A 15,999-nucleotide genomic window follows, 5' to 3' on the forward strand; every position below is an offset into this window, starting at 1 on the left:
GGAAAAGGGTATTAAAAAATAGAAGTATTTATGATCCCAGGATACAGAGATGGTACCCTTTGACACAGATTTTGGGCAGCCCATCTTTTGCTCATAGGGGGACTCACCATGGCGCAGTGAATGGAAGTTCAAATGAGCAATACTTACCCTCAAGGACAGAGGTCATGATACTGACAACGCTCATTGCCCTTTGGACCCGGAAAGTTTCATTCAAGTATTCTGCTGTTAAGAAAGTCTTCTGTCCTGCATCAAGTGCCTGCTGGGACACAAAAAGAGTCAGGATGCTCCCACAAAGCAAAGACAGTGGCAAAGACAGATCACTCAGCCTCTTATTGGCCTGTCTCGGGTGGCTGCAAGCTGCCCAGTGAAGCTATGATCCTCTGTAGTCATGTTTGGAGTAAAGGGGCTGCTGCATGAACTTGGGGTTAGAGCTCAGGAAATGGGGAGCAGGACACAGGAGCAACTAGAGCCTGAATTTGTGGCTAACAGATGACCTGGGCTCACCTAAGGTTTTGTAAACTCCTGTCCTAGGACAGGTACCTGGGCACCAAGGTGGGGATAGGGCTGCCTCAAGGGTGTCTGAGGTTTCAACCCAAGGGAAGTGGGAGCTGCAGGGGCAAGGTTTCAGGAAGTCATTATGAGACTTCTGGGCTGTGCATATGACATTTATCCAGAATTCCTACTCCATGATAGGTTTCCTTGAACTCCCTCCTAAGAGGCCCATTTTTCTCCCTAACATACAACCCAACAACCCAGTTCTTTTTTTTTTTTTTTTTTTTTTAGGGCTGCACCTGTGGCATATGGAGGCTCCCAGGCCAGGGGTTGAATCAGAGCTGTAGCTGCTGGCCTACACCACAGCCACAGCAGCACTGGATTCTTAACCCACTGAGTGAGGCCAGGGATCAAACCTGCGTCCTCATGGATGTTAGACAGATTTGTTTCCGCTGAGCCACTACAGGAACTCCACAACCCAGTTCTAATTCCACATGGTCTCTTTTTTCCCTGAGAATATTTCTGTCTTGATGGTCTACTTCTTTTCTTCTTCTCCTTTTTTTTTTTTTTTGCTTTTCAAGGCCATGCCCTCAGCATATGGAAATTCCCAGGCTAGGGGTCGAATTAGAGCTACAGCTGCCAGACCATACCACAGCCACAGCAACACTGGATCCTTAATGCTCTGAGCAAGGCCAGGGTTTGAACCCGCATCCTCATGGATACTAGTCAGGTTCCTAACCCACTGAGCCTTGATGGGAACTCCTCTAGAAACCTTTTAATGAGGAGGTTTTTTGTTTTTGCTTTTGCCACACCTGTGGCATGTGGAAGTTCCTGAGCCAGGGATTGAACCCATGCCACAGCAATGACAATACCAAATCCTAACTGCTAAGTCACCAGAGAACTCCCTTGGTAAGGTTTTTATAAGGGGAGACATGGAGACCTGAAGAAGTTAAGGGACTTGCTTAAGGTGATTCAGTTGGTAAGTGGCATAGCTGTGACTGAAATTTATGTCCAGGTGACATGGAAGGGCTTAAAGTGTTGATCTTGCGCTAGCCAGATAATTTCACTAACATGAATCAAGCCTGGAATATCCAGGAAAGTGGTCATCTAGGGAGCAATGACAAGGTTTCTTGAATGAGGCATTTTCAAGAGTGTTAAAGTACTTCTAAGAGGGTCCGACAGCCTTGACCTGCAGATTCTGGGTTGATGATTCTCCAGAATCATCTGTGAAGACTAGTGGAGACCTATGCTCCACCGTCTCTGCCCTGCTCTATCCCTGAGGAGGGCGACCTGGACAAACTGCATCACCCTCACTTCCTGGTTCTGGTCAGTGGGAGGCACAGACAGGAGATCAGAGGCTGGGAGGAGAGCAGAGCTGGCTGTGTGTTAGCTGGCTTCTTCCTTGCTGGGCTGTGGCTGAGTAGAGGCTATGATCCTCCACCTCTATCAGGCCACCTCTCACATACAGGGGCAGTTCTTGCTAGGCTGTGGTCCTTCCCCTCACCCTTTCAGCCTAGGCTTGGAACAGCCTCCCACCAAGGTTAGTCTCTCGCTGCCTCACTGTCCCTTCTTAGTTCCAGAGCCTAATGAATACCTCCATAAATACTTCCATAAACTCTCCCCACTTGCCCACTGCATCAGCTCACCTGCTTCTTGCTGGGACCCTGAATCCCATGCATTTAGTCAGAGGTGCTATGGTAACTCTGTAAGACTTACCCAAGTCACTAGAGACATATAATTGTCAGCTCACAAGTCTGTTTGCAAACCACTGTGTGTCTGGGGCCAGCCAGAAGGCCACAACAACAACAACAACAACAAAAACAAAACAAAACAAAACAAAAAAAACCACTAGAAGCATCATTATTGAAGCTGGAGGGAGAGCTTGAATTAAATCACAGCTCCAATCCAATGAAGAGTCCCTGGTTTGCCATTACATTCTGTGATTATTCTATTAAGAGTACTGGCCAATTAGTCACTGTTGCCTAATTTGTGCATTTTGGCAAGTTACTGCTTCTTTGAGTAAAGCCAGGGATACTTTGCTTCTGCTAATACCTGTCCAGGGCACCCAGGATTACTCTGAGTTTTAATTGTCAAGCCCACAGTAGCTTGCACAGAGTTACACGCAAGAAGAGAAGAACTTTAATTTTTTTCATACTCATCCAGGGAGAAAACAAGCCTATCTCTAAAGCAGTGATAGTGAATAGGGACAGAGAAACTCTGGGGAAAAAAATGAGGTCAACCAGCAAATATTCTATACCACTGTACTGATAGGGATGGAGTAGGCACAGGTAGTTGTAGAAGTCGCAATAAGGGACCATAAATAGAGGGGGAACCTAAGGGGCTTTGGGAGATCACTGTAAGTTAGTAACTGCTCAAGAGGACCATCAGAACAAGGCAGGCTTGCCTGACTAGTGGAGGTGAGAGATATGCCCTAGGTCATTGGGTGGGGGATGGGGTGAGGCCTGCATTCAGATTCAGACCAAGGACAGGAGTTTGAAGACTGCCCTTCTGCTGATTTGAATACACACCTTACGGGATGCTAAAGAGGAGCTACTGCTTGAAGAAAGAGGAAGAGGGGGTCTTTTCTGACTCCCACTCCCCTTGGATGATAAATCTATAGCCCTACAGATCTGGATTGGGGGGGTGGAGGCAGAGCTTCTGTGCTTGCCTGTCTGCTTGACTATCTTAATAAATCTATTTCTTGTCTATCACTTTGTCTCTGGCTGAATTACTTCTGTGTGGAGGCATGAAGAACCTGAATCTCAATGAGTCTAGATACTGGGTGAGTGATTCCAATTTAAAATTGTGGGTTGAAGTCCCAATCTGGGTTTTGGCTGGGTTTGAGCCCCAATATGTGTTCTGGCTAGATTCAGGCCATCAGTGCTCTCAGTTTTAGTACTGCAGAGTAAACCACAAAAACTGATCTCAGGTAAACCCAATCTCTCTCTTGGTCTCGCCTGCCCTTTCAGTAAAGTAGAAGTAGCTGGGAGGTGTTGGGCAGAGTGATGTCTAAAGGATCCTTCCATGGGTGACACTCAGGGCTTCTTGGCCTGAAGCTCTTGTTGGAGAGCAGCCCCAGAATTTGGAACATTCACAAACTCACCGAGACCTCGTTGGCTCCAGGGGCAAGCTCGCCAGTGGGTAACGTAGGGTGTCCATCTTCTCCACGCCCTGAGCCAGGGTTGAGGGTTTGAGGCAGTGGACTCCTAGCAAGGGGGCTTTGCTGGCCTGCACCCCTACCCAGAAGCAGAGAGCCCCGACGGCTTTCATGGTCTCCAGGAAAGATTCCATCATCTGTGACACCATCAGGGAATGAGATGTCTCGGCCAGGGGCCTGGAAATGGAACACGCTGCCATGGCTAGCCCGGCGTCTCCCAGAGGTGAGGCCTAGGAAAGACTGGACATTGCCCCAAGAGAGCTGAGAAGGAAGTTAGGCTGGAAGATCATCATGTAGGCAGATCTGGAATTCAACACTTCTCTTCACCCACTCTCATTTCCCTGCCCTTAACCTTGTGACCTTGAAGTGGAAAATTAAAGAAAAAGACCTATGGGACATTCTAGGTATACGTAGGGAGATAACAGGGGAAGAGAATACTCTTGACACAGACTGGGAAAAGGCCAAAAGCAGTAAGAAACTGCAAGGGGTTCATGATCATTAAGTAGGTCGTCCTGGCCAAGAATGTGTCAGAGAACAATCTTGTGACCCAGATGGGTCAGTAGTTTGCCAGTCTTTGGCCATGGGGCTGGATGAAGCTGTCTTAAGTTCCTTTCTTCAATGCAAAGTTGTGGCTCAGGAGACTATTATATGTATCAGCACAGGAACAAGATTGGTAAAGGGTTGATGGATGAATGAGTGCTCTTTATTGTCTGAAAATTTGGTTTGACAATTCATTAGATAAACCTATATGGGTATGAGCATTTGTGTTGCAAAGGAGGAGACAAGAGCTTTGTAATATAATGAGCTTCCAGGATCCCTTGAGGCAAACTTTGAACAGCCAACAATGGGGAGATTGGAGGGAGAGCCGCAGCCTAATTTCCTGGAAGAATAGTGCCATTCCTCCAAATCAATAAACATTTCCCATCAAAATCTTCCTCCAAGGGAACCGTGTGGCTTACAGTTGCCAGAAGAAAGGAGCTAATTCATAGGCCCAGAGCCCCTGGATGCTGGGTTGGCTGGTTCCCATGACTGCCTTGGGAACCTGACCAAACAAGTTGTCAATTCTGAACTCAGGTCAGAGAAGTGTTTTCAAAATCTAAACATTAACTTCCTATCAAACTCTGATCATATTGCTGAATTTGTCCCTCTTCTCTTTTATTAACTAAATTACTAAAATTGAGACCTTTTATTAATTAAAGCCCTCTCAACTTACCCCCTCTCCCACAGAATTGAAATTTTGCTTTCTTGATAATTTGGAGTTCAGTCTCATTCAATATCCATCACTGTAATTCAGTACTGAAAATGCAGTAGTCTTTGCCTAGAATATATGTCTAAGGTCTATGAATTCATAAAAATCCATGAATCCTTCCCATTTTTGAAGCAAAGAAACAGAACTGGCAAATCCTTATTAAAGTGGAGACAACTGAGTTATCTGCATGTGGGCACTAAGCAAACCAATCAAGAAAAACAAAGAAGAAAATTTTGGTTCCATATTTGACAAGCAGTGCCACCAACTAAAATTTCAGAGTTAACCTATTTGACAAATGGTGACAATGACCTCTTGAGAGGGATGAAGTAGGATAGTTAAAGAGTTGCTTGTAGAAGTCCCAATAGGGAACCGTAGACAGAAAGGGAAACCTAGGGCACTTTGGGAGATCACTGTAAGTTATTAATAGCTCAAGAAAGCCATCAGAACTAAGAAGGCTTGCTTAACTACAAAACCACAAATAAAAGCACCAGATATGCCTCAGGTCATATCTTGTGACCTGCATTCAAGTTCTGCAAGACAATGACCCTTAGGACCCAGGGCAGGAGTTTAAGGACTAACCTTCTGCTGATATGAATAGGCAACTTGAAACTCCTAGTCTGACCTTATGGAGTCCAATACTCTCTTACCAGATACCAAGGAGGAGCTACTACTTGAAGAAAGAGGAAGAGGCGGTCTTTTTCCACTCCCCTGGATTATAACATTGTAGCCCACCTAATCCTCTAGGCAGAGTTTCCTTGTCTGCTCACTTGCATCTCTCACAAGCATCAATAAATCTGTTTTGGGAGTTCCCGTAGTGACTCAGCAGAAACAAATCTGACTAGCATCCATGAGGATGCAGGTTTGATCCCTGGCCTCACTCAGTGGGTTAAGGATCCGGCCTTGCCGTGAGCTGTGGTGTAGGTCGCCAACGTGGCTCAGATCTTGTGTGGCTGTGGCTGTGGTGCAGGCCAGCAGCTACAGCTCCAATTTGACCCCTAGCCTGGTAGCCTCCATATGCTGTGGGTGCGGCCCTAAAAAGATAATAAATAAATAAATAAATAAATAAATAAATTTCTTGCCTATCACTTTGTCTTTTGCTGAATTCCGTCTGCACTGAAGCACAAAGAACCTGAACCTCAAACCGGGTGAGTGATTCTAATATAAAAACCATGGGTTCAAGTCCCAATCTGGGTTTAGGCTGAGTTCAAGTCATAAGTGTCAGTTTCAATCTGAATCTAAGTACTGGACTTGTCTTAAAATGCATCCTCCAAGCAGACTGACTGGTCTCCTGTCTGCTCCCCGAAATTCCTGCTGTCTCTCTCTTAAGTGCTACCATTAATGTCTCTTTCATTACTATTGGTCAGAAAGTGGTTTTTTTATTAAAATTGTCTATGGTCTATTTATTACAGTAACACACCTGGGAAAGCAGGAAGGAGACTGCCTTATTGAATGGGCTTCAATCAATCAGTTGGCATTAAAGAAGTACCCAAACTGAAATAAAGTTTTAACTAAAGAGCAACCCCCCCTTGGCTAAGAAGGCAGCTGGAAGCCTTTCCAGCTATGCTCATCACTATACCACCCTTCTTGTAATAATGTAACAACTGTGCGCCCTATGTCCAAGCCAGCAGCCCTGCTAATCATGTACCCAACCTTGCTTATCAGTTCCACTTCTGTAACCTTGCTTGCTCAGTTTCTTAGGGAGGAATACGTCTGCTTGGGGATGGGGGGAGGTCCGGGATGCTTACATGGGAAAATCAAGACCTTGTAGCGTACAAAAGTTACTGAGACCAAAGACCTGGTGCTCAGACTCTGGAGGTGACTCCTCTGAGCCCGCACCGGTGCTGAATAAATCTTACTTTTCCATATCTCCGAGTGCTGTTTGTCTCCTTCCACTGCCACGGTTTTTGCAGATTCTGCAACAAAACTATTCCTTCCTATCTTTTCACATACATGTTCTTTCTGCCTGGAAATGTTCCTTCCCAAATCCTCACAGTCCTGAATTATTGGAGGACCTTCTACTCACTATTTACTACTCACTTCAATTATTCCCTCCACCGGAAGCCTTTCCTGATACACCCCCACCCAAATAAGAGTACATGTTTCCTCTTCTAGACCCAAACACCGTATGTGTGTCCCTAATATAATGCTCAACACATAATTCTTTTTATACCTGCCTCTTCCACCCAAATGGAAGTCCTTGGGAAGTGGACAGTGTTTTAGTCAACTCTTTATACTGAAAGGATGAAAATGCAACCTAACCCTCCCAGAACCCAGGAAGTTAATAAAAAGCTCTAAATGCCCCCGAATTCCAGACCCTGCTGGCTGCCAGTAAATAGGTAGAAGGTCACACTTCCTATTGTTCCAGGGCCTGCTATCCTGGCCTAAGTAAGATAACAGGAAATGAGTTGACTAATCGCTTATCTGGATTCTGTAAAACTGACTGGCACCATAGAAGAATTGATTACACATTGACAGCCCTAGTGACCTATCTCAACTGCAATCTGTCACTCTGCCCAGGAGCCCACGCAGATGCGGACCTCCGGAGCTATTTTAAAATGATTGGTCCACGGAGCGCGGGCTCTCGATATTTTAAAATGATTGGTCCACGGAGCGCGGGCTCTCGATATTTTAAAATGATTGGTTTGTGACGCACAGGCTTTGTTGTGAACCCCATAAAAGCTGTCCCGATTCCGCACTCGGGGCCGCAGTCCTCTACCCCTGCGTGGTGTATGACTGCGGGCCCCAGCGCGCTTGGAATAAAAATCCTCTTGCTGTTTGCATCAAGACCGCTTCTCGTGAGTGATTTGGGGTGTCGCCTCTTCCGAGCCCGGACGAGGGGGATTGTTCTTTTACTGGCCTTTCAATACCAAGCACCTAGTGTTGTTGAATTAATAAGACATGGTTCTGATTTTTCCCTGCCTGGGAACCTGCCTGGGGAGACAAGCACATACATACACCAGAAAATTATTGGACATCTAAGTGCTACTCTTTGTGGGGCTAACTGAATGGGAGAAATTAAAGCCCAATTCATTGTCACTGACATTTCTATGGAAGCTGTGATTCATCTGGTTCAATGATTACCAAAGCCCTGGTCAAATCCCCTGTGAAACAGCTTCTAAACTGTTTCCTGTTCATGCCAGGTCTGCTCAAAAGAGGCAGAGCAAGGAAGGGAAAGGCACAGACTCTGATAAATGCTGAGGTATGGGCGTCACTGAGGCCAGTGTGCATGGGAGTGTCTGTGAACACACACACACACACATCAGTCTGGGGAGAGACTGTATTCCAAAAAGGAGAACAGTCTTCAGAGGAGCACAAGGAAAAGAAATTGAGAGGGAAGTGAGGGTCAGTAGGCCTGAAAAACAGCCATGATGTTCCCCTTCCCCAAATGATTACTGCGGGACCTACTTTACCCCCTCGGGCCTGTGGAAAGGGTATAAATGGGGTACACAGGACTTTGATGGGAGAGGGAGCTGGTGGAAGGAAACTTGGTGAGTCCAGGGAATCTTGGAGTGCGAGGTAGAGGGCTATGGTTGGGAGAACTGCTACAGGGTCTGAAGTGAAGTACTGCAGTTCTTTCCAGGTTGGCTCGTGTCTCAAGATGGGTGCTGGGATTTCCTGCACCAGTAGTAGGTGCGAATTAGAACTGCAGGCACTGAGGTGTGAGGTCAGAAAGAAGCTTGTAAATGATTTCAGCACCACAAACAAGGACCCCTCTCCAGCTCCAGAACTGCAGATTAGAGTGTCAGAAGGAAGCTGACCCTGACGTCCAGATACCTCAGGGTCAGCATGTTCAAGGTTACTGCCTGCCCTACAAATCGAGGTTCTTCCTACAGTGCTCCTGTCTTAGAATCACCACCCATCTAACTGCCCAATCCAGAAAGCTGGGAGGAATTTTGGACTTTTCCCTTCTTTTTCAACATTCCATAGTCTCAGTCTTATTGTTTTCCCCTGGACTTCATGAAAGTTTTTATAATCCACCCTTTTCCCCATTCGTAAATTGTCCCTGTCTTAGTTTAGGCCATTTGCAGGGGGCAGGGGTCTGGATTACCAAGACATCCTCCTAGTCTCTGTGCCTCCAGCTACTTTTCTGCTAAAAACCTCTCCCCACTTCAACATACTGTCCACGGCAGATGCAAAGGTGGGTCATCTTTAAGGCATAAACCTGAGCCCCTTACCATTCTGTGCTGGTTATAAGGCTCAGATTGGGGTGACTTGTCATCTGTGGAGCCCTCTGACACCCTTGGCTTCATTCTGTACCTTCTCTCACTGGCAGTTTTGGAGGCCAAAGATGATCCATTGTGGGAGCAGAGAGAAGCTGTGTCAACCCCCAGTGCTTCTAGGACCTGAAGGGAGAGAAGAGCAGCTGTAGCCAAGAGTATTTGGTTGAGCTTAGCATAAATGTGTGTCCCCTAGACATGGAGTGTCACAGAGGGGAGGACATTTAAAACAGAGGAGGTCAGGATTAGGACGTGGGTGGTGGTGGGATTGAGACATGGCAGGAAGAGCCACATCTGGGTCACCTCCCTCATTCATACCCTGTAGTAGGCCCTGACCAGATCTCTTTTACAAGGTCAGTACACTCATCTCCAGCTGCTTGAGTGTTAGCTACTAATAGGCTATGGCTGTGGAATCCTACAGAAAATTTCCTTTGACTGTACATTTGGCCTGGGCAAGTATGGGGGTATAAAGGGCCAGCCCTCTTGCCTCTTAGGTAGGTAGTTATCCCTGCCTAACTCTGTGGTACAATTCATGCCCTGGAGCTCCCCATGGGATCAGGCTGAAGACAGTCCTTGGCTGAAGTCGCATTCTTATTGAATTCTTCCCCTGTCCCATCCTGCTTCCTTCACTCTCCTGAGAGCACCCCTCAATAAATCACTCACATAGGCTCTTCATTCAGGTCCTTTTTTGAGAAAATCTAATCTAAGATGGTCCCTGAGATAAAATGAATCTTCCCATGGTTCCCTAAAATGACGGCCCTAATCTAAGAGGCTGGTCCAGACATCTGCCCAAGAACATATAGCCTGCAACAGACTTCACAAAGAACCACCCTTCAAGAACCTTCTGCTCCTTCTGGCACATCTCAAATGTCTCCTGGTACATTTTCTCCTTGGCTTCAATTTCAGCAATGGTGGCCTTGTTCTGCTCCTCATATGCCATGGTGACCACAGCCAAGATCAAGTTCACCAGGTAGAAGGACCCCAGGAAGATAACAAGCACGAAAAAAACCATATAGAATTTCCCAGAAGCCCTCAGGGTCTGCAGATTTAAGAGAAAGAAGAAAGACATGTAACCAGAGAACATGGGCACCTGATGTGGTCAGGGTCCTCCAGGAAAAACGTCGTCACGCAGCCAACCCCAGGCCTCCAACTGAGCCCATATGGGGACATGCAAATCAATACCTGCTGGTAGAGGCGTTCCCAGGAATCCTGTGTCATGAGGCGGAACAGTGAGAGGAAGGCCCAAGCAAAGGAATCAAAGCTGGTGTAGTTAAAATCTGGGTTGTCAGATGTTTTAAGGCAGAAATAACCTTCAGGGCAGTGGCTGCAGCAAAAACAGAGAATGTTGTCAACTGTACAGCCTCCTGCTTATTGGAGGCAAGGCAGTTCAAGGCTGTGGGAAAACCACAGGGTCTGAAGTCAAAGATTGGAGTTCAAGGCCTCACCTTCCTCTTATTAGTAGGGTCTCTTTAGGTCTCAATTTCTCTTGCCCATTAAATGGGGATGTTAATATTAGGAAACTGTTGATGGAAACCACCTGCTCTGGCCAGGCGTGATAATAACCGCTTATGTGAGTTGTCCTGATAAGGAACACGGAGGAGGTGGGCTGCTGCCAAAACCAACTGGAAAAATTTGGGAGGGGCCAAAAGGAGGGAGGAGAAGCCAGCACACAATAGTCCTGCTAACCTCCCAGAAATTCTCAGGCTTACTGAGGGATGTGTGCACACAGCCAGGAAGGGTCCTGGGTAGGACCAGATATGGGCAGGAGCAAAATGATTGGCTAGAGAAAACCTGGAAACTAACTCCACCTCCACAAACCTGGAGACTGTGAGCCATGAGAAAGAGCACTTCTCCTGGATTCCTCTACCCTGCTGCTCTGAGCTCAAGCCCCCTTTTCTATAAAGTCTTTTGCTTTGCTAGTACCTGTGTCTCTTCAGACAGTTCATTTCCAAGTGTTAGACAAGAGCCCATTCTTGGGCCCTGGATGTGGTTCCCTGCCTCCCAACAATAGTACCTTTACTTCAGAGCTTCATGCAGAGGGAAATGGCCTGGAGAAGGCTAGCTGGCTGCCCAGACATGACCCCATAAGGTGGTAAGCTCTTTGCAAATTCACATGGGGCAGGGACAGGGGAGAGTCAATAAAACCTGAGCTGGCTGGCATCACCCGCAGAGTTGTCTTTCAAAGGAGGACTCATATCAGCCAAGTTCACCGACCAATTATGTGTAACAATGAAAACACCACTTTCCACTAACTGAGCACTTACTGTGTGCCTCTTTCTCCCCTAAGTGCTTTACAAATGCTATAATTTAATCATTTCCACAATGCTTTTTTTTTTTTAACAGATGTGGAGGTTGGGGTTCAGAGAGAAGTCAGGTGTCTAAAACTACACTGATGCCAGTGGATTTATTTAAATAAGAGAAGTGTCAAGTAGCCTGGGAAGACTGACCTATGAAGGAAGGCCAAATTGAAGATGATTGCTTGGTGACTACTGGGGGGAGGGGGGGAAAGGCTGCACTGCTTCCTCTCTCTCTCTCTCATAATAAAGGTAAGTGGATGTTGGGAAGTATCCCCAAGTATCCCACGCATGTGAGAGCTCTCCTCCACCACCCCAGTGGGATGGCTGGGTTGAGGGGACAGTAATGCCTATTTTGTAGTTTGGGACTCTAATTTTTGATTCCTTCACCAATGCCAGGCATTGGAGGTGGAGGGAAGGTCCTCTTTATTTCAGAAAACACACACCCCAGAACCCATACAATTGATTAGGACCTGACAACTTGATTATAACCAAATCTCAATTCTATCTCTAGAACTGATTGGAGATCTGCCTGTTTCCAGATGCTATAGACCTACATATAAAGATAGTCTCTTGGGGAGCTCTCTTGCGGCACAGTGGGTTAAGGATCCATTGCTGTCGCTGCAGCAGCTTGGGTTGCTTCTGTGGCTTGGGTTCGAGCCCTGGCTTGGGAACTTCCACATGCCACAGGTGTGGCCAGGAAAAAAAAAAAAAAAGAAAAAGAAAAAGACAGTCTCTTAGTTTCACTCTCCCAAGGAACTAGTCAACCCATTACCTGTAGGGTAGTTAATGCTAAGGGCAACCTATCTTTATGTCTTCAGTAGAATCCCACTATACCTACACATTAACAGCTTACTGCACTGAGAATTAGATGAGACCACAGTGCAAAGGCTCATGTAAGTTGCCTTCCGCATAGTAAATATTACATGTAAAATGCTAAATAAGGAGTTTCCACTGTGGTGCAGCAGGTTAGGGATCCAGCATTGTCTGTGTTTTCCTGGGTTCTATTCCTGGCCTGGTGCAGTGGGTTAAGGATCTGGCATAGGTGGCAGCTGTGGCTCAGATTCAATCACTGGTCAGGGAACTTCTATATGCCACAGGTGCAGCCATAAAAAATTAATTAAAATATAAATAACATGCAAAACTAAAATTCTTTTTTTTTTCTTTTTAGGGCCACATCCAAGGCATATGGAGGTTCCCAGGCAAGGGGTTGAATCTGAGCTGTAACTGCCAGCCTACGCCACAGCCACGGTGACAGGGATCCGAGCCACGTCTGTGACCTATACCACAGCTCATGGCAAGGCCAGATCCCTGACTCACTGAGCAAGGCCAGGGATTGAACCTGCATCCTCCTGGACACTAGTCAGATTCGTTTCTGCTGAACCATGAAGGAAACTCCTAAAATTCCTGATTTTAACCCAAAGCTACCAAAAGGATGGACTGGAATAACATATGTGAAAAAACGCTGAAAATTATCAAGTATTTCTCCACCTCGAGAACCAGACCTCCTCCCCACAGTGCCACCGAGTGGTATGGGCTTCCACTCAGGGCTCTGGCTTCTCTGTGGCTCAGCACAGAACGCAGGTTTGGTGTCCACAGCATGCCTGCCTGTCAGGCTTATTCTGCCCATCGTCTAAGCTGACCTCTGCTTGACGTCTGAGCCCTAGCCACTTCCCCACCTGACCACGACCTACCTAGAGGATATCTGGTCTCTCTCAGAGCTGGGAGGAGGACCCCACGGATGGACCCGACAACATGACCACAGTCAGTGTGTGGGCTACTGTGGAACCATCCTCATGAGAAATGCCATTATTCAGACAGGAAAAGGACACTGACAGGCCCTTAATTTCTATTTAAGTCAAAGAAAATTGACATCAGAACACCTCTCTCCCTGAGCTCAAGAGCCAAATGCCAAGTGCATTTGTGAAGAAAGAGGCCAAAGGGCCTGTGTTTCTCAAATTATTCTGTTAGTCCCATCCCTCAGCTCTATCCCAGACTGTTTTCCCAGTGAGCTGATTAAGGCAGAATTCTGTACATGTCCCACCCAGCTCTACTTGCCCAATATAGAGCTGTCAGCCACTCAGGGTGCGGGACTGTGTGGATTCCAGATGCCCTACGGTGGAGATGGAGAGGTGAGCCTTTCTGACCTGTTGTCTGATCTCTTTCTGCACCCATGGGCAAAGCAGCAGGCAGACTTGAGGGGTTCCCTACCCCTTTGCTTTGACTCACATTCTGTCCTTCCACCTGGAATAGTTCCACCCAAACATCTTATTTATCCAGCCTGGAGACATCTTGCTTGCCTTTCAATCTCACCTCAATCACCACCTCTCGGAAACATTCCTTGATATCCTTCCTGTCTCACACTATCACCTTGCTGTGTTCCCCCAGCCCAGGGAGCCTGGAGCACAGCACTGGTTCTCCATGGGGTAGCATCTTCATGTGTATGCATCAGAGCTCACAAACTGGCAGATTGCTGGCTAATTTGCATTACTGAAATATTTTGTTTGGCCTACAATATGTAGACATTTTTTTGGAATTGGTAGCCAATGTTTATAGTTAAGAAAGTTCACATAAAAATCTAAATTTCCTGTCTCTTTTTTAAAACTTGGGCAATCTAGAAGCAGTAGACCCACATTTCCACACGACAATCAAAGCTGGATTGCACAATGGCTACCCCTTTATATGGGGCATGAACTCACATGGTCATGGTTCCCACCTGGCCTACTGCTCACATTTGTTGTTATATTTCTGGCCTCTGTAAGAATTTGAGATCGCCAACTCTGTTGTGTGAGGGTAATAAGACCCAGGTGATGGAGTTGTGATAATTAAATGGAGAGCATCTAACAAAACGTATTTGATATTAGTTCCTTCCTGGAGTAGACCGTTTGCAAAAGTGACCATAATTATTCCCCTCCCTGTATCCACAGCCCTTTGCAATATGATGTTGCAGATTCTCCCATCAAGAGTTAGAGTCCATTCCCCCATTCCTTGGATCTAGACTGCTCACTAGACTTGCCCATGCTTTAGTCAACAGAATGCAGAAGTGACACTGTACCAGTTCTGAGCCTAGGCCTCAAGAGACCTTGCACTCTTCTACTCTTTCTCTTGGAATCCTGCCTCTACCCTGAGAATAAGCCTGGGCTAGTCTGCTGGGGTTGGAGGGGTGGTAAGAGACCATGTGCAGCAGAGACAAGACACCTCAGTTAAGGCCATATTAGATCATTTGGAACCCCACAAATCTGTCCAGTTTGCAGTTGCATGAATGAGCCCAGCCAGTGTCAGAAGAACACCAGGCTGATCTCAGCCCAACATGCACAGAATCCTGAGCTAAATAAATGGCTGGTGTTTGAAGCCACAAAATCTTGGGGTTCTTTGTTACATAGCAAGAACTAACTCATACAGTCCCTCCCCATGAGCCTAGGATGGCAGAGGACATGACATATTTATTTCTATATCTTTCTCAGGACTTGCAATCCAGGCAAGAAAGAGCTGACAACAAGAAGGAGAAAGGGCTGCTGGGCATTAGTGCTTTTTCATGGGTGGAGCACTCACCCTGAATCAGATCCATTGCCACACAGTAAACGATCAGAAGTGCCTGGTTTGTTGGTGTAGTAATCTGTAAAATAAAGGAAGAAGTGAAAGATTTACATGATGCTGAACCTTCAACTCAAGTCTTGAGTGGTGAAAGCCACACCTGCTAGTCTTCTGCCTGAGCCATGCAAGTTCCCTTGGCCATGTGCCCTCAGTGGGCTTGCTGGGACACTTGGAAGGGAAAACATCTCATCTGGGAAGAGAAAAGCTGAGCAGTGGCTTCAGCTCTGAGCTTCCTCCAGCAGAGGCAGAATGACCTGCCTCTTGATTGCGAGCTCATTTTCTTATAAAGGGGACACTGGGCACAGAGAATGGGAAACCTGAAAGTAAAACATAACTCACAAGAAGCATTTCAGCAGAAAGAGGAATCAAAACATGTGACTATACAGGTATGCAGGGGCTTCACACCTCCCGCCAACCAGACCTTGGTCCCTACGGCAGAAGTTCCACTCCTGTTTTTCATGAGAAGAATAATTGGCTGTCTCGTTGACAAGTGTGCAATTCTTGACACATTTGTTCTTGAGATTGCCCTTGAAGAGCTGCAGGCCCACCAGGGCAAAGACACTCAGGCAGAAGATGGTGAGGATGGTCACATCAGCCAGCTTCCTCACTGAGTGGATCAGGGCCCCCACGATGACCTTCAGCCCTGTGGAAAGATGACAGTGATACTCCACATGGATGAGGTGCCACATGGACGTGCCTGGCACGTTTGCATCTTAACTGTCTTACCCTGCAGGTGTGAGGTAGTTTATAAACTCTCGGGCAGTTCCAAGCCCATTTCCTCATCTGAACCTTGCAATAAGCCTGAGGGACAGGCAGATAGAGATTACTGTCCCACTGTAAAGATGAGGTAACTGAGACCCAGGCAATGCATTTTTAAATCATCTTTTTTTCCCTCCTTTTTTGGTTACAGTGGTAGCATATGGAGTTCCCAGGCCAGGGGCTTGAATCTGAGTGACATCTGTGACCCATGCCATAGCAGCAGCAACATTGGATAAT

The 15,999-nt window shown here is 46.6% G+C and overlaps 1 protein-coding gene and 1 long non-coding RNA gene across 3 annotated transcripts in view; one reads left to right on the forward strand and one right to left on the reverse strand.

Annotated features, from left to right (window-relative positions):
* SCN10A (sodium voltage-gated channel alpha subunit 10) overlaps window positions 1-15,999 on the reverse strand; it is an 88,918-nt gene that overhangs the window by 43,944 nt on the left and 28,975 nt on the right. Inside the window, exons 6-12 of the mRNA XM_021071677.1 lie at window positions 15,455-15,646; window positions 14,962-15,028; window positions 10,298-10,439; window positions 9,957-10,154; window positions 9,074-9,241; window positions 3,596-3,889; window positions 148-256 (exon numbers count right to left, since the gene is read on the reverse strand). Coding sequence (XP_020927336.1) covers window positions 148-256; window positions 3,596-3,889; window positions 9,074-9,241; window positions 9,957-10,154; window positions 10,298-10,439; window positions 14,962-15,028; window positions 15,455-15,646 — 1,170 coding nt within the window. The remainder of the gene's footprint in view (window positions 1-147; window positions 257-3,595; window positions 3,890-9,073; window positions 9,242-9,956; window positions 10,155-10,297; window positions 10,440-14,961; window positions 15,029-15,454; window positions 15,647-15,999) is intronic.
* LOC110256573 lies at window positions 10,958-15,096 on the forward strand. 2 transcript variants are annotated; one of them, XR_002338213.1, is made up of 3 exons: window positions 10,958-11,207; window positions 11,459-11,597; window positions 14,874-15,096. It is a non-coding gene; the product is annotated as an uncharacterized LOC110256573 (long non-coding RNA). The 2 variants fall into 2 exon arrangements; XR_002338212.1 differs by having other exon boundaries at window positions 10,958-11,204.

Source organism: Sus scrofa, chromosome 13 (assembly GCF_000003025.6).
Source record: "Sus scrofa isolate TJ Tabasco breed Duroc chromosome 13, Sscrofa11.1, whole genome shotgun sequence".
In the NCBI taxonomy this organism is placed as follows: Eukaryota; Metazoa; Chordata; class Mammalia; order Artiodactyla; family Suidae; genus Sus; species Sus scrofa.